The sequence below is a fragment of the Eretmochelys imbricata genome, chromosome 1 (assembly GCF_965152235.1).
Source record: "Eretmochelys imbricata isolate rEreImb1 chromosome 1, rEreImb1.hap1, whole genome shotgun sequence".
Classification (NCBI taxonomy): Eukaryota; Metazoa; Chordata; order Testudines; family Cheloniidae; genus Eretmochelys; species Eretmochelys imbricata.
In genome coordinates this window covers 29820525-29844072 of record NC_135572.1, presented here as the reverse complement: position 1 = coordinate 29844072, position 23548 = coordinate 29820525, and the positions used below count along the sequence as shown (strand labels likewise).

General features: G+C 42.2%; 1 protein-coding gene across 1 annotated transcript in view; it reads left to right on the top strand.

Moving 5' to 3' along the window:
- Nucleotides 1-23548, top strand: part of SESN3 (sestrin 3) — an 88697-nt gene that overhangs the window by 28873 nt on the left and 36276 nt on the right. The window contains exon 2 of the mRNA XM_077808410.1: nucleotides 19338-19403. Coding sequence (XP_077664536.1) covers nucleotides 19338-19403 — 66 coding nt within the window. The remainder of the gene's footprint in view (nucleotides 1-19337; nucleotides 19404-23548) is intronic.

Genomic DNA, 23548 nt, shown 5'->3' with positions numbered 1-23548 from the left:
CCTCTCTCCCTCAAGGTCTTTCAGGTCTCCTTACAGGTCACACTCTAGAGACACTCACACGTGTTCTACAGAGCAAGAACATTATTTGGAAAGATGCTTGTGTGCTATGCACCACCATGGACAGTACAAAGACTGGACTACCCACATTGTCCAGATTGGGCCTCTTGGACTGCTACCAGAGCATCCACATCTCCATTGGCCACACGATCCAGGAGAAAGTCACCTTTTCCAGCACCTGTGTCTGTTAGAGAAGATCTTCCTCCAGTTTGACAGCATCCTCCAGTTTTGGAACCCACAGAGAAAGAGGCATCTTGCGAAGAATCTACAAATATCTTTCCTCAAATGAGGCCATAACTCTAGACTCATGTCACGTTCTTCTGAAGACTTTAAAGTCTTTCAAGATCTCGTGAAGAGGGTGACCACGTTGCTAGGAATGAAAGCAGAAGGCATGTAGGGCAATCCACGCACATTTGTGGATATTCTGAAAAGTCCAACTGCAGGACGGGTTTCCCTTCCCATTAATAAGGCCCTGTTAGACCTTGCTGAGACCTTTTAGCCAATCCTGGCCTCTATTCCACATGCTAAACATGTGAAGAGACAGTATCAAGTTACCCTGCAGAAATTTGATTTTCTTCACCCATGGTGTCCCAGACTCTGGTGGTTATGGTGGTGAATAAGCTCTTAAGCTAGCCTTGGGGTAAGACTACCTTGAAAGACAGGAGTACATGAGACTTCTTTTATATGGTAAAAGGGCGTATACCACCCCCACGTGCAAATGAGGGTGTCATTGGACAGAGGTTACAAAGTTTGTGGACAGCCTTCCTGAGGAAGTTCTTGGCTTCGGTCTCTGAAGGACACCGCTGCCCAGATGTGTGTCTTAGACACTACTTTATGCTCTGTGACTACAGCCATCTTAGTGAGATGCTCTTTGTGATTGCAGGCCTCAGGCATTCCTAAAGAGTCACAAACCACAACAGAATACCTTCTCTTTGAAGGCTCCAAGCTTTTTATTAAAAGACTGAAGATGTCATGAGCATATTAGGATTCCTGTGTGCCTCTGCTTTCGGTGGGTATCTTACTCTCCAGTAATAGAGAAAACAGTTTGAGCCTCAATTGCAGTATAGGCGATTATATTACTAGCTGAGACCTCAGGATGCCTGTAGAAGGAGACATTGCCCAGCAGCATCTTCTCTATAGCATGTCCTTCTCACCAGACTTTGGCAACTTAGAAGCAGTCATTTTGACATTATGATTGAGCATAGCACACAGACCATGTCTCTTTTCTGGATTTAGAACCTCCCTTTGTGAAAGAGGCAATTTTTCAGGGCATAGACAGACTGCATCAGACAAATGGGTGTGCAGCACAGTAAAGGAGGGATGTGTCATCCCATTCCTTTCCCAACCCACATTTCCTGTCCCTTTTCAGGGATCTGTCTCACACAGCTGTCCATCTTCAGGAAGTGCTCTTTTGGAATTGGGAGCAATAGAAGAAATGCCTTCTCAACACAAAGGGAAAAGCTTCTATTCTCACTTCTTCCTGATTTCTCAAAAGAGATGGTCTATGACCCGTTCTGGATTTAAGAAAACTGAACAGATTAATCAAGAAAATCAAGTTCAGAATCATCGCCCTTGCATCTGTTTATCTCTTTTGGGAGATAGACATGCTGCCCTCGAGTTGCAGGATGCTTATTTACATATGGCAATATGTCCCAGCTGTAGTATCTTGAATGTGTGGTTGGCAATGTGCACTGCCAGTACACTGTACTATCCTCCAGCTTGTCCTCAGCCCCAAAGGCATTCAAGTGTATGACAGTAATAGTGATACATGTGCTTCGTTCTAGAGTTCAGATAGGGAAATATCTAAATGGTTGGTTAGTTTGAGGAACATTGAAGCTTCACATCCAGAACAACATTGTCATCAGAGATCTGTTCTCTCCACTGGGGCTAATAACAATGGATAAATTTTATAAGAGTGGATCTCAATGGTTCACAATGGCTTACCTCCCTATGGACACATTCAGTTCATAGCCACCTGTAGAAAAGCCTCATATCTAACCCAAGGACAACAGTGCATTCTTGCATCCAGCTTTTGGGATATATGGCCTTGTAAATGTATGTGACTCGGCATGCCAGAGTTCACATCGGATGTCTGTAAGCCTGGCTTTACTCAGTATGTTGTCCAAACACACAAATCAGCAAGTCCAGATAATGTCTGTCTGTACGAGCTCTTCAGTCCCTGAATTAGTGGATAGATTCCTAGAATATCTGCAGAATGGTTACTTTCTTTCCCCCAGAGCCAACAGTAATTCTTATAACAGGTATTTTCTCCATGGGTTGGGGTGCCCACCTGGGGCCACTTAAGACTCAGGCACTTTGGACACCACAGAAGGCTTTCCTCCATATAAATGATTAGAGCATCAATCCATTTGTTGGGTCAGCAAGACTTTGATTACCATGATCAGAAATGGGGTGATTCAGGTTCTGATTGACAGCACCACTGCTGTGTATCATTTAAACAAGAAGGCTGGTACAGGGTTGACTCAGCTGTAACAAGAGGTAATCCAATTGTGGGGCTTCTGCCTAAAGAGAGATTTCACTTCCCGGGTGTGAGAAACGCTGTTGTGAGCTCCCTCAGCAGGCCATCAGGAGTGGTCTGTAAAGGAGCAAGGGATTTTCTGTTATTGGGGATACCCAATTATAGACCTCTTGGCAATGAACCTGAACAACAAATTCAGGAAGTTCTTCTCTAGGGCAGGTTACAGCCTGGGTTCCATGACAGATGTCTGTCTGTTTTTTCCCTGGTTGTCATCCGCTGTATGTGTTCCTTTCAATTCCTTGAATTCCAAGTGTAATCAGGAAACTAAAAAGAGACAAGGCAATACAGGTACCCAGATCTACATCAACGCTCAATTTGGCTGCCCATCTCTCTACCTCTGGTTGTGGATCTCTTGGCTCAGAACTAGGGAAAGTCACTGAGCAGTCATAAAATCATAGAAATGTAGGGTTGGAAGGGACCTTGAAGTCATCAAGTCCATCCCTCTGCTGTGGGAGGACCAAGTGAACCTAGACCATTCCTGACAGGTATTTATTCAACGTGTTCTTAAAAATCTCCAATGATGGGTTTTCCACACCTCCCTTGGAAGCCTATTCCAGAGCTGAATTACCTTTATAGTTAAAAAGTTTTTTTCCTAATATCTAACCTAAATCTCCCTTGCTGCAGATTAAGGACATTACTACTTGTCCTACCTTCAGAAGACATGGAGAACAATTGATCACCATCCTTTTTATAACAGCCCTTTACATATTTGAAGACTATCAGGTTCCCCCCTCAGTAGTCTTTTCTCAAGACTAAACATGCCCTGCTTTTTTAACCTTTGCTCATAGATCAGGTTTTCTAAACTTTTTATCACTTTTGTTGCTTTCTTGAACTTTCTCCACATCTTTCCTAAAATGTGACATCCAGAATTGGACACAGTACTCCAGCTGAGGTCTCGCCAGTACAGAGTAGAGTGGGGCAGTTACATCCTGTGTCTTATGTACAACACTCGTGTTAATATACCCCAGAATGATACTGGCATTTTTCACAGCTATACCATATTATTAACTTGTATGCAATTTGTGATTACTATAACCCCCAGATCCTTTTCTGCAGTAGTACCACTTAGCCAGTTATTCCCCATTTTCCAGTTGGGCATTTGATTTGATTTTTTTTCCTTCCTAAGTGAAATATTTTGCTCTTCTCTTTATTGAATTTCATCTTGTTGATTTTCAGACCAAATCTCCAATTTTTTGAAATAGTTTTGAATTCTAATCCTGTCCTCCAAAGTACTTGTAACCCTTCCCATCTTAGTGTCATCTACACATTTTATAAGCATACTCTTCACTCCATTATCCAAGTCGTTAATGAAAATATTGAATAGTACCAGACCCAGGACTGACCCCCCCAACCCCCCAAACAAGGACTCACTAAATACTCCCTCCCAGTATGACAGCAAACCATTGATAACTGCTCTTTGAGTATGGTCTTTCAACCGGTTGTGCATCCACCTTATAGTAATTTCATCTAGACCCTAGTTTGCTTTTGAAACGGTCATGTGGGACTATGTCAAAAGCCTTACTGTATTCAAGATATATCACGTCTACTGCTTCCTCCCGCCTGCTAGGCCTTATCAAAGAAGGAAATAGGGTTGGTTTGACATATGTTCTTGACAAATCCATGCTGGCTATTCCCTATAGTCTTATTATCTAGGTGTTTGCAAATTATTTGGGTGGGGAGATGGCGGTGTTCTCAATAGATTTGTTTTTTCATAACTAATTAACCCCATCTGTTTTGCAATTCTGGACAGTCTTTTGTTCTCCACTTGCATGTTAGTTCAGCTTCAAATGTATTGTTAAGCCATGTACTGTCTGTTGTATCCATGTACACTTTTTTTTCCCTATAAGGAAGTTAATGGTGATGCCAGACAGGAGAGGTGCAAAGATAAACCCTTATTTGATACCATTGTCTGTTTAACCATTCACTCAATTCTGCATTTACTTTTACTGCAAATTACACCTTGAAATAAAGCCCTGATGTTACTTTTTTGTTGGCATACCGTAACACCTAAAGATGATCCAGAGTGAATTCCGGTGAAGGCTGTCAAGTGCTTCCTTAAAATCTGTGAGGTTTATGATGTCTTGCCATTCAATGCTTTTTAATGATTATTGTTAGATATTTGAAATTTTGATTAGAGTATTTGAAATATTTTAAAAAACTTGTCATTAGGAAGTCGTCTTATTGTAGGAAGATGCCATTTTGTTTGCAGGATGGGTGAATGCCACTTCGCTTTCCAGCGCTCATAGGGTACTCATAACATTGCTTGTATTATTGTGAGCAATCTTGCTAAATTGAGAGATGGATTGAGAGATGATTCCCCCCCCTCCCCCCAATTTTTTGTATCTAACAGCTATACATCTGAGGCTAGCAGTATGCCTGATAGTACTTTAGCTTTTTTAATTTATATCCATATTTAAAAATGGACTCACTTTATTGTACTGGAACTGCTGTCAGACTTTTGTTCAGATGTTAATTCAGGCTTGTTAATGCGCAAATAAAGTGGAACCTGGATTATATCAAATGTTTGTTCTCCCTGTTTCCAACAATTTGCAACATGGACTTGATGAAGTTATGTCAAATGAATCCAGCTCATTAAGTTCCGTGCTTAGATACTGTGGTTCTGGGAACTGTAGAAAATCATAAGATGAATTTAGTTGACTACACTTAAAGTTGAAGTAGAATTTGTAGGCAGAACAGGCGATGGCAGTGATGGACTCCCAGGATACAACCTGGAACTGTGGGACTGTTGTACCCCCTGAACTCTCAAGCCTGGCCTGTCTGTCACAGTGCTGTGTTGGTGGCAAGCAGCAAACTCCTCTGGGTGCTGTGCACTCTCGGCCAACAATATGCAGGGACACACCCAGCTAAGCTGCATGAATGCTCTAAGACAGTGGTTCTCAACCTTTCCAGACTACTGTACCCCTTTCAGGAGTCTGATTTGTCTTGCGTACCCTCAAGTTTCACCTCACTTAAACTACTTGCTTACAAAATCAGACTTAAAAGTACAGAAGTGTCACAGCACTCTTATTACTGAAAAATTGCTGCTTTTCTCATTTTTACCATATAATTATAAAATCAATCAACCGGAATATGAATATTGTACTTACCTTTCAGTGTATAGTATATAGAGCAGTATAAACAAGTCATTGTCTATGTGAAATTTTAGTTTGTACTGACTTCGCTAGTACTTTTTATGTAGCCTGTTGTAAAACTAGGCAAATAGCTAGATGGGTTGATGTACCTCCTGGAAGACCTCTGCATACACCCAGGTGTATGCATACCACTGGTTGTGAACCACTGCTCTAAGACACTTATGAACTGTACATAGAGAGACACTGGCAAGCCCCCTGAACCCTCATGCCCTGCACCCAAGAAATATACCATCTTACGCTGCTCAAAACCTTCTGTTGAACAAAGCAAGCCCATGAATTAGTTCACCCCTTGGTCAAAGGATAGTGGACATGCACCAGCCTTTGTAATCTGAGCAGATTCTTCAAGCACTTTAGACAAACTCACTAGTAAGGATAAAACATTAAAATAAGTTTATTAACTACAGAAAAATTAAGCGATTATAAGTGTTGGACAGAGAGGTCAAAGTTGGTTACTTAAGAAATAAAATCACACTCTAAATTCTGAACTTTCAGACTAAGCAAGATTTGAATCAAGCAGTTTTGCTCACCCTACTAGCATTGTAAGCAATTCACAATTCTTAAAACCCAGGCTGAATTTTTTGCTCAGCCTGGGACCAGTCTCCCCAGTTCAAAATATTTTTTCTTCCAAACGTTTTTGTTGCCATTAGAGTAGGTCGGGGGTGGGAGGGAGGGAGAGAGGCTCTGGGCTGATGTCAAGCACTCCAGTTTGTACCCCCCAATCCATGGGCATGGAAAGATACAGTCACAAACATATTCTATATCCCCAGCTGAGTCAGTGAGTTAAGCAGTCTCCATTGTCTATGTACTTCGGGAGGGGCGCACTGAGAGAGTAGATTCTCCTTAATGGACCATCAGCACGTGGCCAGTTAGTCCTAATGTAAATCTGTCTTGGGGGTGTTAGTTGCTCCATTGTTGCTCCGAAAAAGCCAGCTGTGGATGTCTCCCAGACACACAACAGATTTTGGTAACACATGTGCACACATAACATAACTTCACATACAATGTTAACACACATAATTAAACAGGATAGTAATGTCCAACAGATCATGACTTCCCAAATGATACCTCACAAGACATACTCTGTACAAAACATCCTAATCATATCACGGTGAATATGGGCATTCCAGGGTGCAATTTTGAGGTACAGTGTGTCACAATGGCCTCAATTTGTGAAATCGAATATTCCATGTTGAAATAGCTGGTGATGGATAAAAGGGATTTGCAGGGGCAGGGAGAGATAAGTACGTTACTACTTGAGGCTTTTTAATGTAAAGTGCTTTTTTTTTTTTTTTTTTGATACACATTTATTTTTTTTGAACAGTTTTTGCTATGGTGGCTCAGGAAGTCATTCGGGAAATACTGTCAAGAAAGTATCTGTTTCAGGGCCCTGCAAATGTAGACTCTGGACAACTCTGACCAAGAGCAACAGCATCACGTTAAGATGATAACTTATTCCTTATTCCATTGTAGCTGAAAGGAGTGTATTTTGACGGAAGCTACACATAAGAGAACCAAGAATAAAATAGAAAGGGGAGTCCATTGAAAATTCTTAGCAATTTCCACAGATAATTGCTTTCATGAACCTATATTTAGCATAATTACACCATTAACTTCTCTCCCCCAAAAACCACACATATAGGCAAAGAGCTTGTGTAAGGTGGAGACCCAAACCAAGACATTTAGTCACTATTCCATTGATTTTTGTCTATTTTTCTTGGGGCGTCAGAGTATCAAACAAGGGTCATGGTCTCCGATCCATATGGAATCCAAGGTTGGTGAATAATAAAACATCAGTCATTCATGAATGCACACATGCAGGTGCCTCTTTCTTTATCACTGAGACCTAGATGATGCTTCTGTGGTATGCATTTTGGCATGGTTGTCTCCCATGGAGTACTCGGTGTAGCATGGACTGAAGGAGAATTATTGAGGAGAATATGGGACATAGATTTTTAAGGTTGGAAAGGACCATCATGATCATCAAGTCTGACCTCCTGCATATTGAGGGCCACACTCGCCCACTCCTGTAATAAACCCCTTACCTCTGGCTGAGTTACTGAAGTCCTCAAATCATGGGTAAAGACTTCAAGTTACATAGAATTCACCATTTACACTAGTTGAAACCTGCAAGTGACCCGTGCCCCATGCTGCAGAGGAAGACTAAAAGGGTGAAAGGGCCAACAAATTTCATTGCCAAAGTGCCTAAAGTTCCATCGGTAAATGATAAAATCTTCAGGGTTACAATATATAAACTAAAGAATCTGGACATCATTTGCTTTAGTAGTCTGCTCTGAACACTCATACTTGCTGACTTTGTTGCTTCTGTTGCTAAAATCTAATAACTATATGTAGGGCCCTACCAAATTCAGGGTCCATTTTGGTCAATTTCACGGTCCTAGGATTTTAAAAATTGTACATTTCATGATTTTAGTTATTTAAATCTGAAATTCCATGGTGTCGTAATTGAAGGGGTCCTGACCCATAAAGGAGCTGTGGGGCAGGGGTTACAAGGTTATTGTAGAGAGGGTTGCTGTACTGCTATTCTTACTTCTGCGCTGCTGCTGTCGGCAGTGCTGTCTTCAGAGCTGGGCAGCTGGAGAGCGGCAGCTGCTGGCCAGGAGCCTAGCTCTGAAGGCAGAGCTGCCGCCAGCAGCAGCTCAGAAGTAAGGGTGGCATGGTATGGTATTGCCACCCTTACTTCTGTGTTGCTGCTGGTAGCAGGGTGCTGCCTTCAGAGCTGGGCACCTGGCCAACACCCTCCATTCTCTAGCCATGCAGCTCTGAATGCAGCGCAGAAGTAAGGGTGGCAATACTGCGATACCCGTAAAGTGGCCTTGCAACCCCCCTGCAACTCCCTTTTGGGTCAGGACCCCCAATTTGAGAAATGCTGGTCTCCCCTGTGAAATCTGTATAGTATAGGTTAAAAGCACACAAAAGACTATATTTCACAGATTTCACAGTCCATGATTGGTTTTTCATGGCTGTGAATTTGATAGGGTACTAATTATAAGAATTTACTATAGGAATTAGACAGCTTTAAAAAGGTACTCATGCAAAATTGAAAGGTTTGAAAAAATTCTTCTGCATTCAGAAAGCATTCTGCTTCACATCATATTTACTAATTTCTTTTTCTTCTATTAAGGACACTTTCTGTGAAAATAGAACTTCTTAAAGAGTTTGTGCTTCTTAAAGTGTTCGTTCTGCACTTTTTACTTTTATGAGTGGAATGTCACAATATGTTGCTGTGTGAATTTATTGCAAATGGATTATAATTTGAGGGGTGTGTGTGTGTGTGTAGGAAGAGAAATTCTTGAGCAACTAAAGTCCTGGAGTTTTTTAATATATAAATGTTCTTAATGTTGGAGAAATACAAAATGATGCACAAGTAGAAAAGTAATCATAAGCAAACTAGGGAAATGTGGTCTGTATGGAACATTACTATAAATTGGATGCATAATTGGTTGAAAGACTATACTCAGAGTAGTTATCAGTAGGTTGCTGTCAAACTGGGAGGACATGTTTAGTGGGTCCTGTGAGGGTCTGCCCTGGGTCTGGTACTACAGTGAATGCTGCTTAATAGCACAACCCTGATATTAACTTCTGGTTCAGAGCAATATTTTGCCAGGAACCAATCCCATGAACTTTATTATTAAGGGGATTCAGATATTGGCAATGGCATGCTGCTTATGGAACTTGTATTTAAGAAAGTCCCCGGCCATCGGGTTACCACCTGGCCAGTATTTTTTATGGAGTTGCCAGAAAAATAATTTAATCTGCTGGGTTTTTCTACCTGGGTCTAAGGATTTGCATTATTATCACAATACACTGGGATATTTAATGTTAAGTTTCTGTGTCCAGCCAAAGATGCTGCAGTGTTCCCACTTCACAGTTTAAGTGATAACAGATCAAAACTGTTGAAAATACAGCAGCTGTCTGCCCACCAGCACGCAAGCACTGTGTGTGTGTGTGTGTGTGTGTGTGTGTGCACGAGAGGATTTGAGTCATGCAAGAGTGAGGAGGCATGTGATGTTATCTCTCTAGATACTATTAATGGCTGTTGGCGGGGGTGGTGTTTGCAAAGTTGCCTTGTGATTTGGGAGTTGGGTTTGCAACGGGCTTGCCTTGTGAAGAGGAGATTGCCAGGGTTTTTGCATTTCAGAAGTGGTAAACCTACCCAGCCACAAGCAGGTTTGTGGGGCTGCAGCTAGGGAATGAACTAGGACATGTCTTTCCTGGCTGAAGCCTCACACACTGGCCTTTTGCTTATTAGCAACTACTAGGTAACGGAAACTTTTTGCTGGCAATGGAGAGGTTGCTAGTAAGTGGACTCTGTTGTATTCAGTATTTTCATTATTGACCTGAATAATGGAGTGAAGAGTATGTTTATAAAATTTGCAGATGATGCCACACAGGGAGGAGTTGCAAGCACTTTGTGGGACAGGATTAGAATTTAAAATGACCGTAACAGATTAGAGAAATGGTCTGAAATCAACAAGATGAAATTCAGTCAAGACCAGTGCAAAGTACTACACTTAAGAAGAAAAAATCAAATGCACAATTACAAAATGGGGAATAACTGGCTAGGCAGTAGTGCTGCTGATAAGGACCTGGAAGTTATAGTGAATCACAAATTGAATGAGTTAACAATACGGTGCATTTGCCAAAAAGGCTAATATTCTGGGGTGTATTAGCAAGAGTGTTATATGTAAGATACAGGAGGTAACTGTCCTGCTCTGCTCGGCACAGGTGAGGCCTCAGCTGGAATAATGTCAAATTCTAGGCCCCTCACTTTAGGAAAAATATGGACAAACTGGAGAGAGTCCAGAGGAGAGCAACAAAAATTATAAAGGTTTAGAAAACCTGACGTATGAGGAAAGGCTTAAAAAATGTGTGTCAGGGTAGGGGGACTGATAATACTTCTCAAATATGTTAAGGGCTATTATAAAGGGAACAGTGTTCAGTTGTTCTCCATGTCACTGAAGGTAGGACAAGAATACATCTGAAGAAAGGGAGATTTACGTTAGATGTTAGGAAAACCCTTTCTGACTATAGGGATAGTTCAACTCTGGAATAGGCTTCCAGTGGAGGTTGTGGAATCCCCCATCTTTTGGAGGTTTTGAGGAACAGGTTAGACAAACATCTGTTAGGAATAGTCTAGATCAGAGATACTCAGATTGAGGCTGGGGAGCTGCAAGTGGCTTTTTAATGTCTCATGCGCCACCTGTCTGGGTTTTACCTGGACAGTCTGGTTTTTGGCTTCTGTGTCTGGGTGCCATTTAGGGTTGCTGGGTGTCGAGTTTTCAAGGACCTTGGAAACCCTAAATGGCATCCGAACCAAAAGTCCAGTTACCGCGGGGAGAGAGAGGTGCTGGTCCTTAACCCGTGCCAGCCCCCGTTCAGCGGGGGCCACCTCCTACCTGCAGGCAGGCTCCTTGAGATGATCGGGTGAGCAATGTGGGGGAGAAGGGGAGAGAAGCACGTGACCTTGGCTGGGCCTGGGAGGGGGGAAGAGGTGGGGCAGGGGCAGGGTCTGGGGTGGGGGAAGAAGAGGGGTGGAGGCCTTGTGGGGTTGGTTACCAGCAACTAGATAGAAGGGTGGCGATCCTGCCTGCAGTTTTTTTGCAGCACATGATAGTAAAACACTTATTTAATTATTAACCAATCAGGATGCTTAACTGTTAACCAGTTGTAGTAGGTAAAATTAATAATACTTGGTCAGAATAACTGTGTGTGTGTATGTATGTATGTATATATAAACATAGTAAATGAAACATCAGAGTACCCAAAATAATATGCTTAAAACAAAAAAAGCAGATAATGTTATGAAGTTCTGAAGTTTCCTAATTTAGAAATGCAGACTCATAAAAATGTAGGGCTGGAAGGGACCTTGAGAGGCCATGTACTCCAGACCCCTGCACTGAGGCAGGACCAAGTATATCTGTATCAGTGACACTCAGGCCTCAAGGCTTCAGGAGTCAAAATAGCGATGGAGAGCCACAGTAGTGTAAATTTTATTGATACCATATAAGATTTGTTTTTATAGCTGCTTGTCTTAGTACTTAGTGAGGAAGTCCCTCTGACAAATTTTTAAAAAGGCACATCCTTAAAACTCTAAAAGTCTCATTGCATACTCAAGGGCAAAGTTTAAAAATACATATGAACTGTAGAATCAGCTTCTTACAGGCTATTTAAGAACACTACACTAGAAGTACATATAGTTTGAATGCTGTTGGGAAAACCAATAAAATGTGCATGGTTAAGTAAAGAAATACATGGATTTAAGGTTAAAATCCTTCTTAAACTGGAAAACCTCAAACATACCAAGACAACACAGGCAGTGTCAGTTTCAGGGGAAAATTGGAAATAGAAAAAAGTATATGCAAAGAATAGAGGCAGAAACATCAGAGTACACAAAATAATATGCTTGAAATAAGCTAGCAATGCAAGGGGGAAACTAAAGGGTGGTGAACTAGTAGAGAATTATCTGAATTGTCCATTAGATTAGAGGATTATGGGGAATTTCCTGTTTCAGAGGCACTTCTTATGTTAGATCAGAGTATGGCCTTGGCAGAAACTGAACTTTGTGAGGAAGTTACAAAGAAACAGAAACTCAAGTGCGGTAAAGTGGTGGCAGGATGGTATTTATCTGGTGTTTTCTGAAAGATATAAAGTGTGAAATAGTGGAGATCAGCAAATTTTGTATATTCGTAAATAGCAGCTATATCTCCTGAAGCTTGGAAGGCTATTAATGAGGTTGCTGATACACAATAGGGCACCTGCTTTACAAACTAATTGGGAACTGAGGAGTTCATAAAATCACAATTCATAAAATCTAACATCTCAAAATGACAGTAGATGCAGTGCATAAGTTGCATTATGATGCACCACATCGTTTTGTTGTCTTTAAAACTACTGCAAAGTGATTTCCAGTGCACTGAAGACCTTAAAAATGTTCTTAATTGATATCACTCACCCCCCCCCCCCCACCAATGGAGGAAAAATACTTCATATAACTGGTGGTTCGTAAAATTGAGGTTCTATTATATTGTCTTAAAGTGCCAAGGGAGATCCTAGGAATTAGATGGGTAAGCATTATTTAAGTCATAGGTAAATGTAAGCATCTTAGAAAGAGGAGTATAACTTGATACGGTCAGACCAATGCAGCTTTTGTGGGGGAGGGATGACTTTACTAGGTCACCTGTTTGGTTTTTTTCTTTGAAAAACTTACTAAAATTGTAAGTAGACACATATGAGGAACTTTATGAAAGATTCATGAACAAGCAAAAGTGATAGTGGAAAGTGGGGACAGATTAATTGTGGGGTGCTTTGTGGGGAAGAGGGGTCTGTGTTCGGACCAGTGCTGTTTAATATATGGATGATTACATTGTGGTTGATAGTACGTAGGAAGGGCAGAGGAGTTTGTGGTGGTGATGAGTTGGTGAGCCAGATTCTCTCTTCTGTTTTGGCCTCTTTGCACCAGTCCATGGGGCCCCAGAGCTGGAAGAACTGGCCACTATGGAATACTTTTGACATAAGGGGGAGGTCCTTTGAGCAGTACAAAGCCTCAGAATGATGCTGTGCCTCCTGCGACCCCGTCCCCCTTTACTTTGTCAGTCTGGTTGATACAATTGTTGGAAACAGTTGCCATATTCCACTGTCTACTCAACACTTGGCATCTGACAGCAGACACCCTCCCTGTTGAAGTTACTAAAAATAAATTTTGAAACTACATGCCAGACAGTCTTTGGATCTATTTTGTTTTGGCAGTGTGCATGCTAGATTTATTAGCAAGCACGAAGGAACCTCTGATCATGTGGTGTAACCTGCGGAATGAAACTATTTTATACCTTAATACATAATGATTAAGTGCTCTAAAACTCTTAAGTACTCTTCCTAAAAAATCCTGCTAGCGATTACTCCTGTTTTATAGAAAGGAAATAACACAAGTACTTTCTGAAGCCCCCCACAGCTAATGTCAGAACTAGGATTAGAACCCCGGAATTCCTCTTTACCAGTTCAATCTGCTTTTAAGAACTCAACAGCTATGTAGTTTTAAAAGTCATATATTAATGTTACTGATGCAGCAGTCTGTTACTTAAAATCTTGCATCATGGAAGCTGTCCTTTGAGTACAGTCTGTAGCATGAATCCTCCCTCCCTGGTCAAAACAATGTGGGGAGAGGGAGATAAGTTACACAGGCTCCCCTTTTAAGGCTGCAGTGAGCCTCTTGAACATACTCAGAATGCTCACCATTGCATGCCTCTCTGAAGGAGGCAGAGCTAATCTTTGATTCCATAGAGCCTGGTTCCAAAGAAAGATGCAGTAGCAAATATTAATATCATCCAGTGTGTAATTTCACTGTTATGCCAAAGTTATGTACAGTATCAGGTCAGCATATATTGGAAGGCCTTGATCATAGTTTTCTATAAGCAGCTATGTTGTTTTGAGGATAAAAAGCCTAGGAAAAGGAAGCTGACCTTGCCAGTCCTAAGCTATTGATATTTTAATGAGCGCTAACTTTGGACGAGCTGGATTTTTGATTGCTGTACCATTTACTCAAAAGTCCAATGTGGGAAGATAAATGTCAGCTGTGCCTCACCTCTGTCTCCATGACATCTATCTTTCTATCGTTCTCTCTTTTTACTGCTGATAATCGAGAACAAGCTGGATGCTTTTGCCTGTAAAAGAAGTGTGTGAATAGTGCCTGGTTCATAGGTAAGCTAGGAACCCCAAAGGGCTAAGCAACCTAAAGAAACACTTTCAAGAGACATCTCCCCTGGGGTGGAGTGAGAGATACGCAGGTCTCCATATAACGAGACCCTGACATGGTTGTGGAGTTCAAAATCCAAACTAAAAAGTCATCTATTTCTAACCATATGATGATACTTGGTTTTGTTTTTACCTACTGTGCAGCATGGTGCTTATATACCCAATTGCCAGTGATTGAACAGTTTTCTATGGTTATTTGTGTTCAGGATGTTAATGAGTACCTGAGCCACCTTGTTTCTCAAATACCCTGGGACTGACACAGCTATAACTACACTGCATACAAAGAACCAAACCGCTTATCTTTCCTTTGTTTATATGAGACACAGTTATTCTTCAGTGGGTCTCTTGAAAAGATGTTCACCAAAGATTTTTGTCTTCATGAAGATGAGCTAGGCTGTAAAGTATTTTCTAGGATGCAAATTGATGAGATTAAGAATTTTGAAATCTCCGTTACTGATGTATGGTGCATGACTGCCTGAAATTATATTGGGAAGGCTACAAGATCTTTCCATCCATCATAATACTGGTATAAGTGATAACCTTGGTTTCTAATTAAAGGGATTACAGATGAGCTGGTTAGCAGAAAGTTGTCTCTGCTATTAATAAGATAGTGAAAACTCTTATGCTCCAAAATCCTCTGTTATTCCATCAATTTGAGATTGAAATAGAGTTCATTGTTTGTAATTAGAGATGGTCAGGAACTGGAATTTTACTTCATGAGAAGTTCTGACACTTCTAATTTTTTTTCATTCCAATTCAGAATGAAATGCTGAAATTTCCTGTAAAATACAAATTCCCAGATTTTTTTTTTTTTTGGTTTGGGACTATTCAAATATTTCATTTGTCTTTGATGCTTAATGTTATATTAAATGTATGCATAAACATATTTAATGTGTAGAGTGGAATCAAAATACCATCAAAACAAAATGTTTTGACTTCTTTTCACAGAAAATTTTTGTCAAAATCCACGTATTCCCTCAAGTTTAGATTGAGAAAACTGTATGTATGTATATTAAACAGACAACAGCTCAGGCTAAAATTATTTGACTAGTTCTCCTTGCAGTCTGTCTCCAAATTCTTTTGCACAGGCTAATACATATTGCCACATTCCTGATGTTGGCAAACAGAATTCAGATTTTTCTGTAGCTTTTGCCATGTTAGGCTCCAAAGAAACACTGGAAATATCCAGTTTAATGTGAAGCCATTTTGATGACTTAAAACTACTAAAATTCTAGTTTGTATTTCTCAATTTTGCCTGTAGTTGAAAAGCTAATGAAGCAGGATGAATGTTAGTTAAGTAACTAAGCACTTAATAGCAACTAAAATACAGCTGTTAATCCTGTATTGCAAAAGCTTTCTGGAGGGGAGGAGAGAGCTTTTTAGATGCTTTTTTCTATTTGAAACTCATTCTTTATAGAGTTGCTCGCTTCCATGTAGTTTCTGGGTCCCTCTGCTGGGACTTGGTAACTCACTTTAGGTTGGTAAATTGATCAGCTTGCCAGAATTCAAAATTAAATCATTCTGCTCCAATAGCTTTATTTCTATTGGGTAAACTGCTTTCACTAGGTGTGTTTCAATGGAAGATGCAACATTCATGAACATGTTTATATGTACAGTTAGTCCAAGGTTTGTTGTGTACACACGTATGTGTACCTGTGCTGTGTCTGGAGTCACATGATTTAGCACTTAGTTTTAATGTGCTTTATACAACTTAACCAGTGTGTCATTTTGTCTCAGTTTTTTAAGGGGAGCATGTAGATCCTGCCATCCGAAAAATGATGGATCCTCAAAGCTAGTTTATAGTAAAGATTCTGTCCTTCCTTTCATGGGGTATTACACCAGCCAGTTGGTCCTCAGGAGTGTATTGCAATTTCTGTTTGTCTCTCCAGGTCTCCATAAAAGTATTGACCCTGTCCCAGACTCTAAAAACTTATCTCTCACCTTGAGAGAGTTTAAATTGGAATTTTCCTTCTTCTGTCATGGCAAAAGGGCCACTGAGCAGCCTGGTTTTAAGGTACCAGGCGCTCAGCTTTCACATCCCCACTCCCTGTTTGGAACACCTCTGCCATGAAAAGCAAGTGGCAGGAGTGTGGTTGTCACCTAGGTGGTACTACTCTGACCATTTGGAGCACTTTTTGTAGGAACTATGCTCATCTTCTAACCCATAGCAACCCTTTAGGAGGCATTAGCCTAGTTATCAATAGAAGCTTGAATTATCACTAATCCTCTAACCCCGGAGAGCTACCCCGTCCCAATTATCCCTTCTGAAATGAAGATTATCCCAAAATTAGGATTTTAAAATAACTTCAAAACAGAACAAATCAAATACAATTCTAACAGTGGACGTAGTAGTTACTTTGGGAAACGTGTTTGTTTTCATTATCAAAAATGTCAATACTTTCTATCTTTCTACTCAATGGTATTTCAGTGCTCCGTTCTCCAAGTTAAATTTGTAAGAAAATACAATAAAACAACTTGCATGTGCTCATATCCCATTAAACAAATAAAGTATTTACCTCTTCTGTTTTCCACAGGATTAACAAATTTGATTGATAAATATTGTAAATTATCCTGGAACTTTACTGCAATTTACTGGGTGTAAATTGTTGAACTGTCTCCCTACAACTGGCTTTCTCGTGAACAGCTCAGATTATTTCAGAAGGGGTGACAGCATTTCCTCAGCGGTAGACACTTCTCTGCCAAAGTAATGAACATAACTCCTAAATCATCAAACTCTTGTTTTAACCTCTTTCCTGAATAATTTGCACTGACGTTATTTCTGATCATCTGAAAAATCAACGTAGGTGGGATTTTTTTCCAGAAATGTAACAATAATATGAACCTCTAATGTTTTTACTTCCCTATGCTGCAATCTGTTGCAAAGATTAGTGTTTAAAGTAATCTCAGAATGGTGCACATATTCATTTACAAAATTAGTATATTTCTCAAACTCCTCTCTGATGGCATTGTTGAGGGCATCTAAGACTTGATTGTCAGGTGAACAAAATATTTTGAGTGCAAATCTAATACTGGTAATGATGGGTAATTGCATACCTTTTGAAATCAATCATGTACCTGTGAGAATAAGAACTAATGCTTTTGGAAAGAAAGTAGTTGAATGGATATGAGCCATTTGATAAACAATAAGTTTTAAGGGGTGCACAAGTATTAGGGGAAGGTATTTATGCTGCTGTTGGAAAGCCTCTTCTCTCATTTTACTTAAGGTAGAAGCAATAATGCAGATCTGTAGACCAAAGACTGATTTATTTATTTTTCTCCAAGCATTCAGACTTGGTTGGCATCTGGCAATGAAACTGCTCTACACATTTTGATGTAGAGCATCTGTTTATTTCCAAACTTCATGGTTGTTTGCAAGACATACAATAGTTCATAGGTATGCAGTTGCATGCAAATCTTCATCTTGCATATATGAACTGATGTAACAGACTAAAACCGTTCTCCCAAGGTTAGTGATTTACGGGGGCTATTAGTTGACTATTATTGAACCAGTAAATTAAAACTTATTCATTCTTATGAAGATTAAGCTGCTAGTGAATTTCAGTCAGTGGGATGTACTATTGTAACATGTTTGTTTGAGCATAAGCTTTCGTGAGCTACAGCTCACTTCATCGGATGCATTCATTGCCACTGAATGCATCCGATGAAGTGAGCTGTAGCTCACGAAAGCTTATGCTCAAATAAATTTGTTAGTCTCTATGGTGCCACAAGTTCTCCTTTTCTTTTTGCAAATACAGACTAACATGGCTGCTACTCTGAAACCTATTATAACATGCTGACACAAAATCCCAGGCACTTTATTGACACTGATAGTAATAGGAGTGCAGATAGTTACAGGAGTGGACGATGACCATGTCCATCTCATGTCTCATCTCTTACTGTGTTAGCATTTGGTCGTACCCATCTTGGACTTGATCCAGCTCCTATTAAAATCAGTGGAAAGACTACCATGTAAATTAGTGGAAGCTGGATTGAGACCCATATGTTTTCTTTAAATCTTAGTTCAATTCTCTTCTTGGGGCGGGGGAAATACACTGCCTGTTATGTGGTAAATAAATTCTGTACAAAGAAACTTGACATTAATTCTTTGGGGGTCTGGCTCTTCCTTAGCTTTAGTTTGTGCCTTATAGGCCTTGTAACCTCTAGTCTCTTCTGAATTGGATACAGCTCAATTAGGTCATCTCTTCCTCAAAGAGTGGAGGCATAGTTTTTCTAGTACAAGTTCTTAAATCACTCTGGTTGTGTATGTGTGGGTAATAGCTGTTTTCGTAAGAATCTTGCCACTTCCAGAGCATTTCTAATCTTCAAAACCCTTCGCAAACATTATATAATCAAATTCAATGTTGAGGGAAATGGAGTTGAGGACTGTCTCTCATGTGCAGCCTTGTCAATCTTATGTCTAGTATCATGCTAGAATTTCCTTTGAGTTCAGTATTTCTCTCTATTCTGATAGTTTGTTTGCTCTGAAGTATTGTGTCAAAAGTTTGAGCACTATTGCCACATGTTCTTGTATAGCTCTGTAAAGTAGTCAAGGTTAGATTTCTGAGTGATTTTTTTAATTTTATTTTTTTATGTCCTGTCACTGGCCAACTTTTGTGCAGTCTGAGAGCAATGTAAAGGACTGCTAACTCAATCCAACTGATATGGCATGTTAGCCTCATCTGTTAACAAGTTGTAAAACAGGCAGACAGTCTTTTCAAGATAACTAAGTCACGGCCTTCAGCATCTAATCTTGTAAGATAAAGTAAGTTAATACGTTATCCTTGCTAATTCTAATAAAATCATGTGACGTTCCTTTGCAGGAAAAAAGAATCCGAGTCTCTCAGCCATTAACGAGAGGACCAAGTGCCTTTATACCAGAAAAAGAAGTAAGTTTACAAACTAAAACTACTCTGCATATAGTAGTAACTGCATAACAAAAATATTCAGGGCCAGATTCAGGCATTCTACATCCATTGGGCAGTACCTTAGTCCATGTGTAGTCCCATTGAGAGTCCAGTGCAGTTATTTGTGGACTAAAGGGCCATTTAGTGTGAGCATCAGAATCTGGCCTTCAGTGAGTAAAAGTCAAAGTTTGCTCCTTATTTTCAGGTAGCACCCATTGACTTGTAGACTAACTTTTCTGTCTTCAGATGCAGACGTGCAACTCCCATTAAATCTGTGGGACCTGCAAACACCTGTAAGCTTTTTAGGAGAAGGACTCATTTATCATTTACACAATACCTATCACAGTGGGGCCATACCTTGCTGTAGTCGTTAGGCGGTACTGCAGTATAAATGTTTAGTAATATGAGGCAGATCTGACTTTCAATTTTCACAAAAGTAAAAGTGTGATTAATTTTGTAGTACACAACTATGTCCATAATAAAATTTATAGTTGCAAAGGTGCAAACTCAGATTGGTTCCTGTGATTTAAATGTTTAAGTCTTGATTGCAGATTGCTGCAGTATACATAAAGCTCGGTACAGTATATGTAAAACTTGCATGCATAGTTCTCTCTAGGAGTCAGATCTTTACAGGAACACTATTTCCTGAGGGATTGTTTGTGAAAGCAAATTGTAAAGGCAAGTCCTGCTTCTTGTTTTCTTAAAAGAGCTAGTAGCTGTTAAAGCCAGGCAATTAGAATAATAAAAAAGGATGTAAAAGTTAAAACAAAATAAAGGAAAGGCAGGGTGTAACAATGCAGCCTCTGGCAGGACACAACTGAGAGTATCAAGTCAGGACAAATTGCTTAGAGCAGGGCAGTTACAGCCCAAGGCTGGGTTTCCTTTACCATTAAGGCACACCAAACCAGCCAAACAGAGAGGACTTTGGTCTCATCCCACTGGCTAAGCATAAGTCATACGAGCAATTCCTTAGATGCTCCAGTTTCCCAGTATCACCACCAGTGCCATTCGTTATGGGGACGAATGGTTATGAAAACCAATACCCCTGTAAAAGAGAAAAGGTTGTCTTGATCCCAAAGGACCAAGCCGCAGACCCAGTTAATATACCAGTCAGGTCTTACCCACAAATCACGCTGTTACCAATCCTTTAGAATCTAAAGGTTTATTTATAAAAGAAAGACATACAGATGAGAGCTAAAGCTGGTTATGTTGTATCAATTGTATACAGTAATAGCAAAGTTCTTAGTTCTGGCTTGTAGCAGTGATGGAATAAACTACAGGTTCAAATCAAGCCTTTGGGGTACATCCACAGCCACAGGTGCTGACTCTGTGGGTCCTCCAGGGCTGGAGAATCCACTGAAAAAAATTAGTGGATGCTCTGCACCCACCGGGGAGATCAGCTGTTGGCAACGGGAGATCAGCTGATTTAGCATGCGCAGCAGCCCTCATCAGTTCTTTGGCTGGCTGCGGCCAATCAGCTGTTTCCCCTGCTGCCGCTGAAGTTCCTAGCGGGCTCCCACCGCAGGCATGTGTGGGTCCTTTTAATTTTCAGGGCAGAGGGAGCTGGGTTAGGTGGGACAAGCAGCCAGGGCACAGCAGCTCCTGGGCTAGCTGCGGAGGGGTGGGGAAGATGGGGTGGGCAGTCTCTCGGCAGGGGACTGGGGGAAGAGACGGGTGGGCAGCTTCTCGGCTGGCCCCAGGGGGCTACTTGGGGGAGTATGGGCCGGGGGGTTTCTCAAGGACCAAGCCAGCTATTCTCAGCTCACCCTGGTGTCTCCCCCAGGACCTGTGCTCTCCTTCCTGCCAGGAGAAACCAGCTGTGGACCCCCTTAGTGCTGGGCACGGGGACAAACCAAAAGACATGGCTCCTTTAATAAAAGTTTGCCCTTGTGTCTGATGAGTGAACTTGGTCTGGGGCCAGCAGCTTGCCCCCTCCCCATGCTCCAGCCAGCCAGCCGGGTGCGTCCAGCCATGGCCAAAAGGTGAGAGGGGCTTCACTGCAGCCACAGCCCCAGACGCAAATGAGCGGCCTCCCCCAGCCCGGACTCTGCTTGTGCCTGGACCTCTCCCATGAAGGCTCTGGGAGCTACCAACCACTACAGTTCTGACCCAGGTCCCGGGGCTCCGCATCCCTTCCCCTGTGCGTGGGGGGACAGGAGTGGGCAACGCACCACCGTTACTTCTAGTCCAGGGGTGGGCAAACTTTTTGGCCCAAGGATCACATTAGAGTTGCAAAACTGTATGGAGGGCTGGGTAGGGAAGACACTGCCTTCCCAAACATCCTGGCCGCCACCCCCATCCACCCCCTCCCACTTCCCATCCCCTGACTGCCTCCCTCAAAACCCTCGACCCGTCCAACCCCCCTTGCTCCTTTTCCCCTATCCAACTCCTCTTGCTCCCTGACCCTGGACTGCCTCGACCCCATCCACACCCCTGTCCCCTAAGTGTCCTGTTTCCCCCCCCCGAACCTCCACCCCATGCAACTGTCCCCTGACTGCCCCTCCCGCCAGGACCTCCTGCCCCTTATGCAGCCCCACCCCACTCCCCGCCCCCTTACCATGCCGCTCAGAGTGGCACGACTGGCTATTGGAAAGCCTGGGAGGTGGGCGGGCGCAAGCCGTGCTGCCCGCGCAGTGGCATAGCTGCAGGGGAAGGGGGCTAGCCTCCCCGGCCCGGAGTTCACGGGCCAGCAGGACAGTCCCACGGTCTGGATGTGGCCCACGGGCCTTAGTTTGCCCACCTCTGTTCTAGCTGCATCCTCCCCGTGGGCTCTTCTCCAGGGCCGGCTCTCATGCCTGGGAAAGTAATGCTTGCCTAGCTCAATGCTGTCTCCTCCTCCCCCACACCCAGGTCAATCCTGCCTGAGGGGCTTTTCCTACCAGAGAGGAAGTTTATCCCCTCCCTGCGTCAGGAAGGATTGATTTCCTTCCCCTAGATCCATCATCCATTCGCACCCCTCCCCTCCATCCCCCCGCAGCTCCCAGGGAATTCCTTTCATTGCATTCACCCCGCTGTATCAGCTTCAAGTCAGGAGACACTGCCTTGCTTCACCTTGGGACACCTGAGCTCATCTTGCTTCAGGGTGCTGGGCTGCTGAAGTCCAGTAGAGGAAGCAACCCCCCCCCCCCGCCTTTGGCCATGGTCCCACCAGGGGTTCCCCTCCCACAAAAGTTGCAGAGTATATGAGGGAGCTGCAGTCTGGGAGACTGGGAGGAGCTGGAGTGGCACAGCATCCACACAGCAGGATGAATGAATGGGCTATTTCTATGCTGGGCTGTTGAATTCAATTTCTCTCTCTGTCTCAGGGTGGGCAGTTTCTGGGCTGGCTGCAGGGGGTGGGGCTGGGGGGAGACAGAGCTGCTTTGAGCGTGTGGCTGGGGGGAGACAGAGCTGCTTTGAGTGTGTGGCGGGGAGCGAGCACTAAACAGGTGGGAGGCATTTAGGGGAGGGGGTCGGCAAGAAGGAGGCATTCAGGGGGGTCTAGGGGAATGGGGAAGGAAGAGGTGGAGTGGGGGCAGGGCCTTGGAGAAGGGGCGGAGCCAGGATGGGTCACCCGCTGGCAAAATCAAAAGTCAGCACCTATGTCCACAGCTGGGATGGGTCATTCAGTTCTTTGTTCAGAGCTTCAGTTTGTAGCAAGGTTCCTCCAGAAGTAAGAAGCAGGACTGAAGACAAAATGGAGGAGCTGCAGCAGCCTTTTATAGTCTCTTGCCATGTGGCTTCTGCTTTCTTTGTTCCAAAGACAAACTAATCTAGCACATGGCATGGAAAAACCTTAGAGTTCTGTCCATAGGCATGTCCCTGCATGCCTTACTGAGTCACAAGGTGTGTCTGCCTTCTCTCAATAGGTCAGTTGTATAGCTGATGGTCCTTAATGGGCTATCAAGCAGGCTAGGTGGTGCTGACACCAAATTGTCTGGGGTGTCACCCAGAAGCATAGCACAAGTTTGAAATACAAACAGTATAGAGCCAATACTTACAACTATAAATACAAAAATGATACATGCATACAGATAACATAATCATAACCAGCAAATTATAACCTTGTCCTGCACACCTCACATGACAACCTTTGTACAATATTTGCTGCAAATATATAACAGTGGTTACAACTGTGATCTATATGG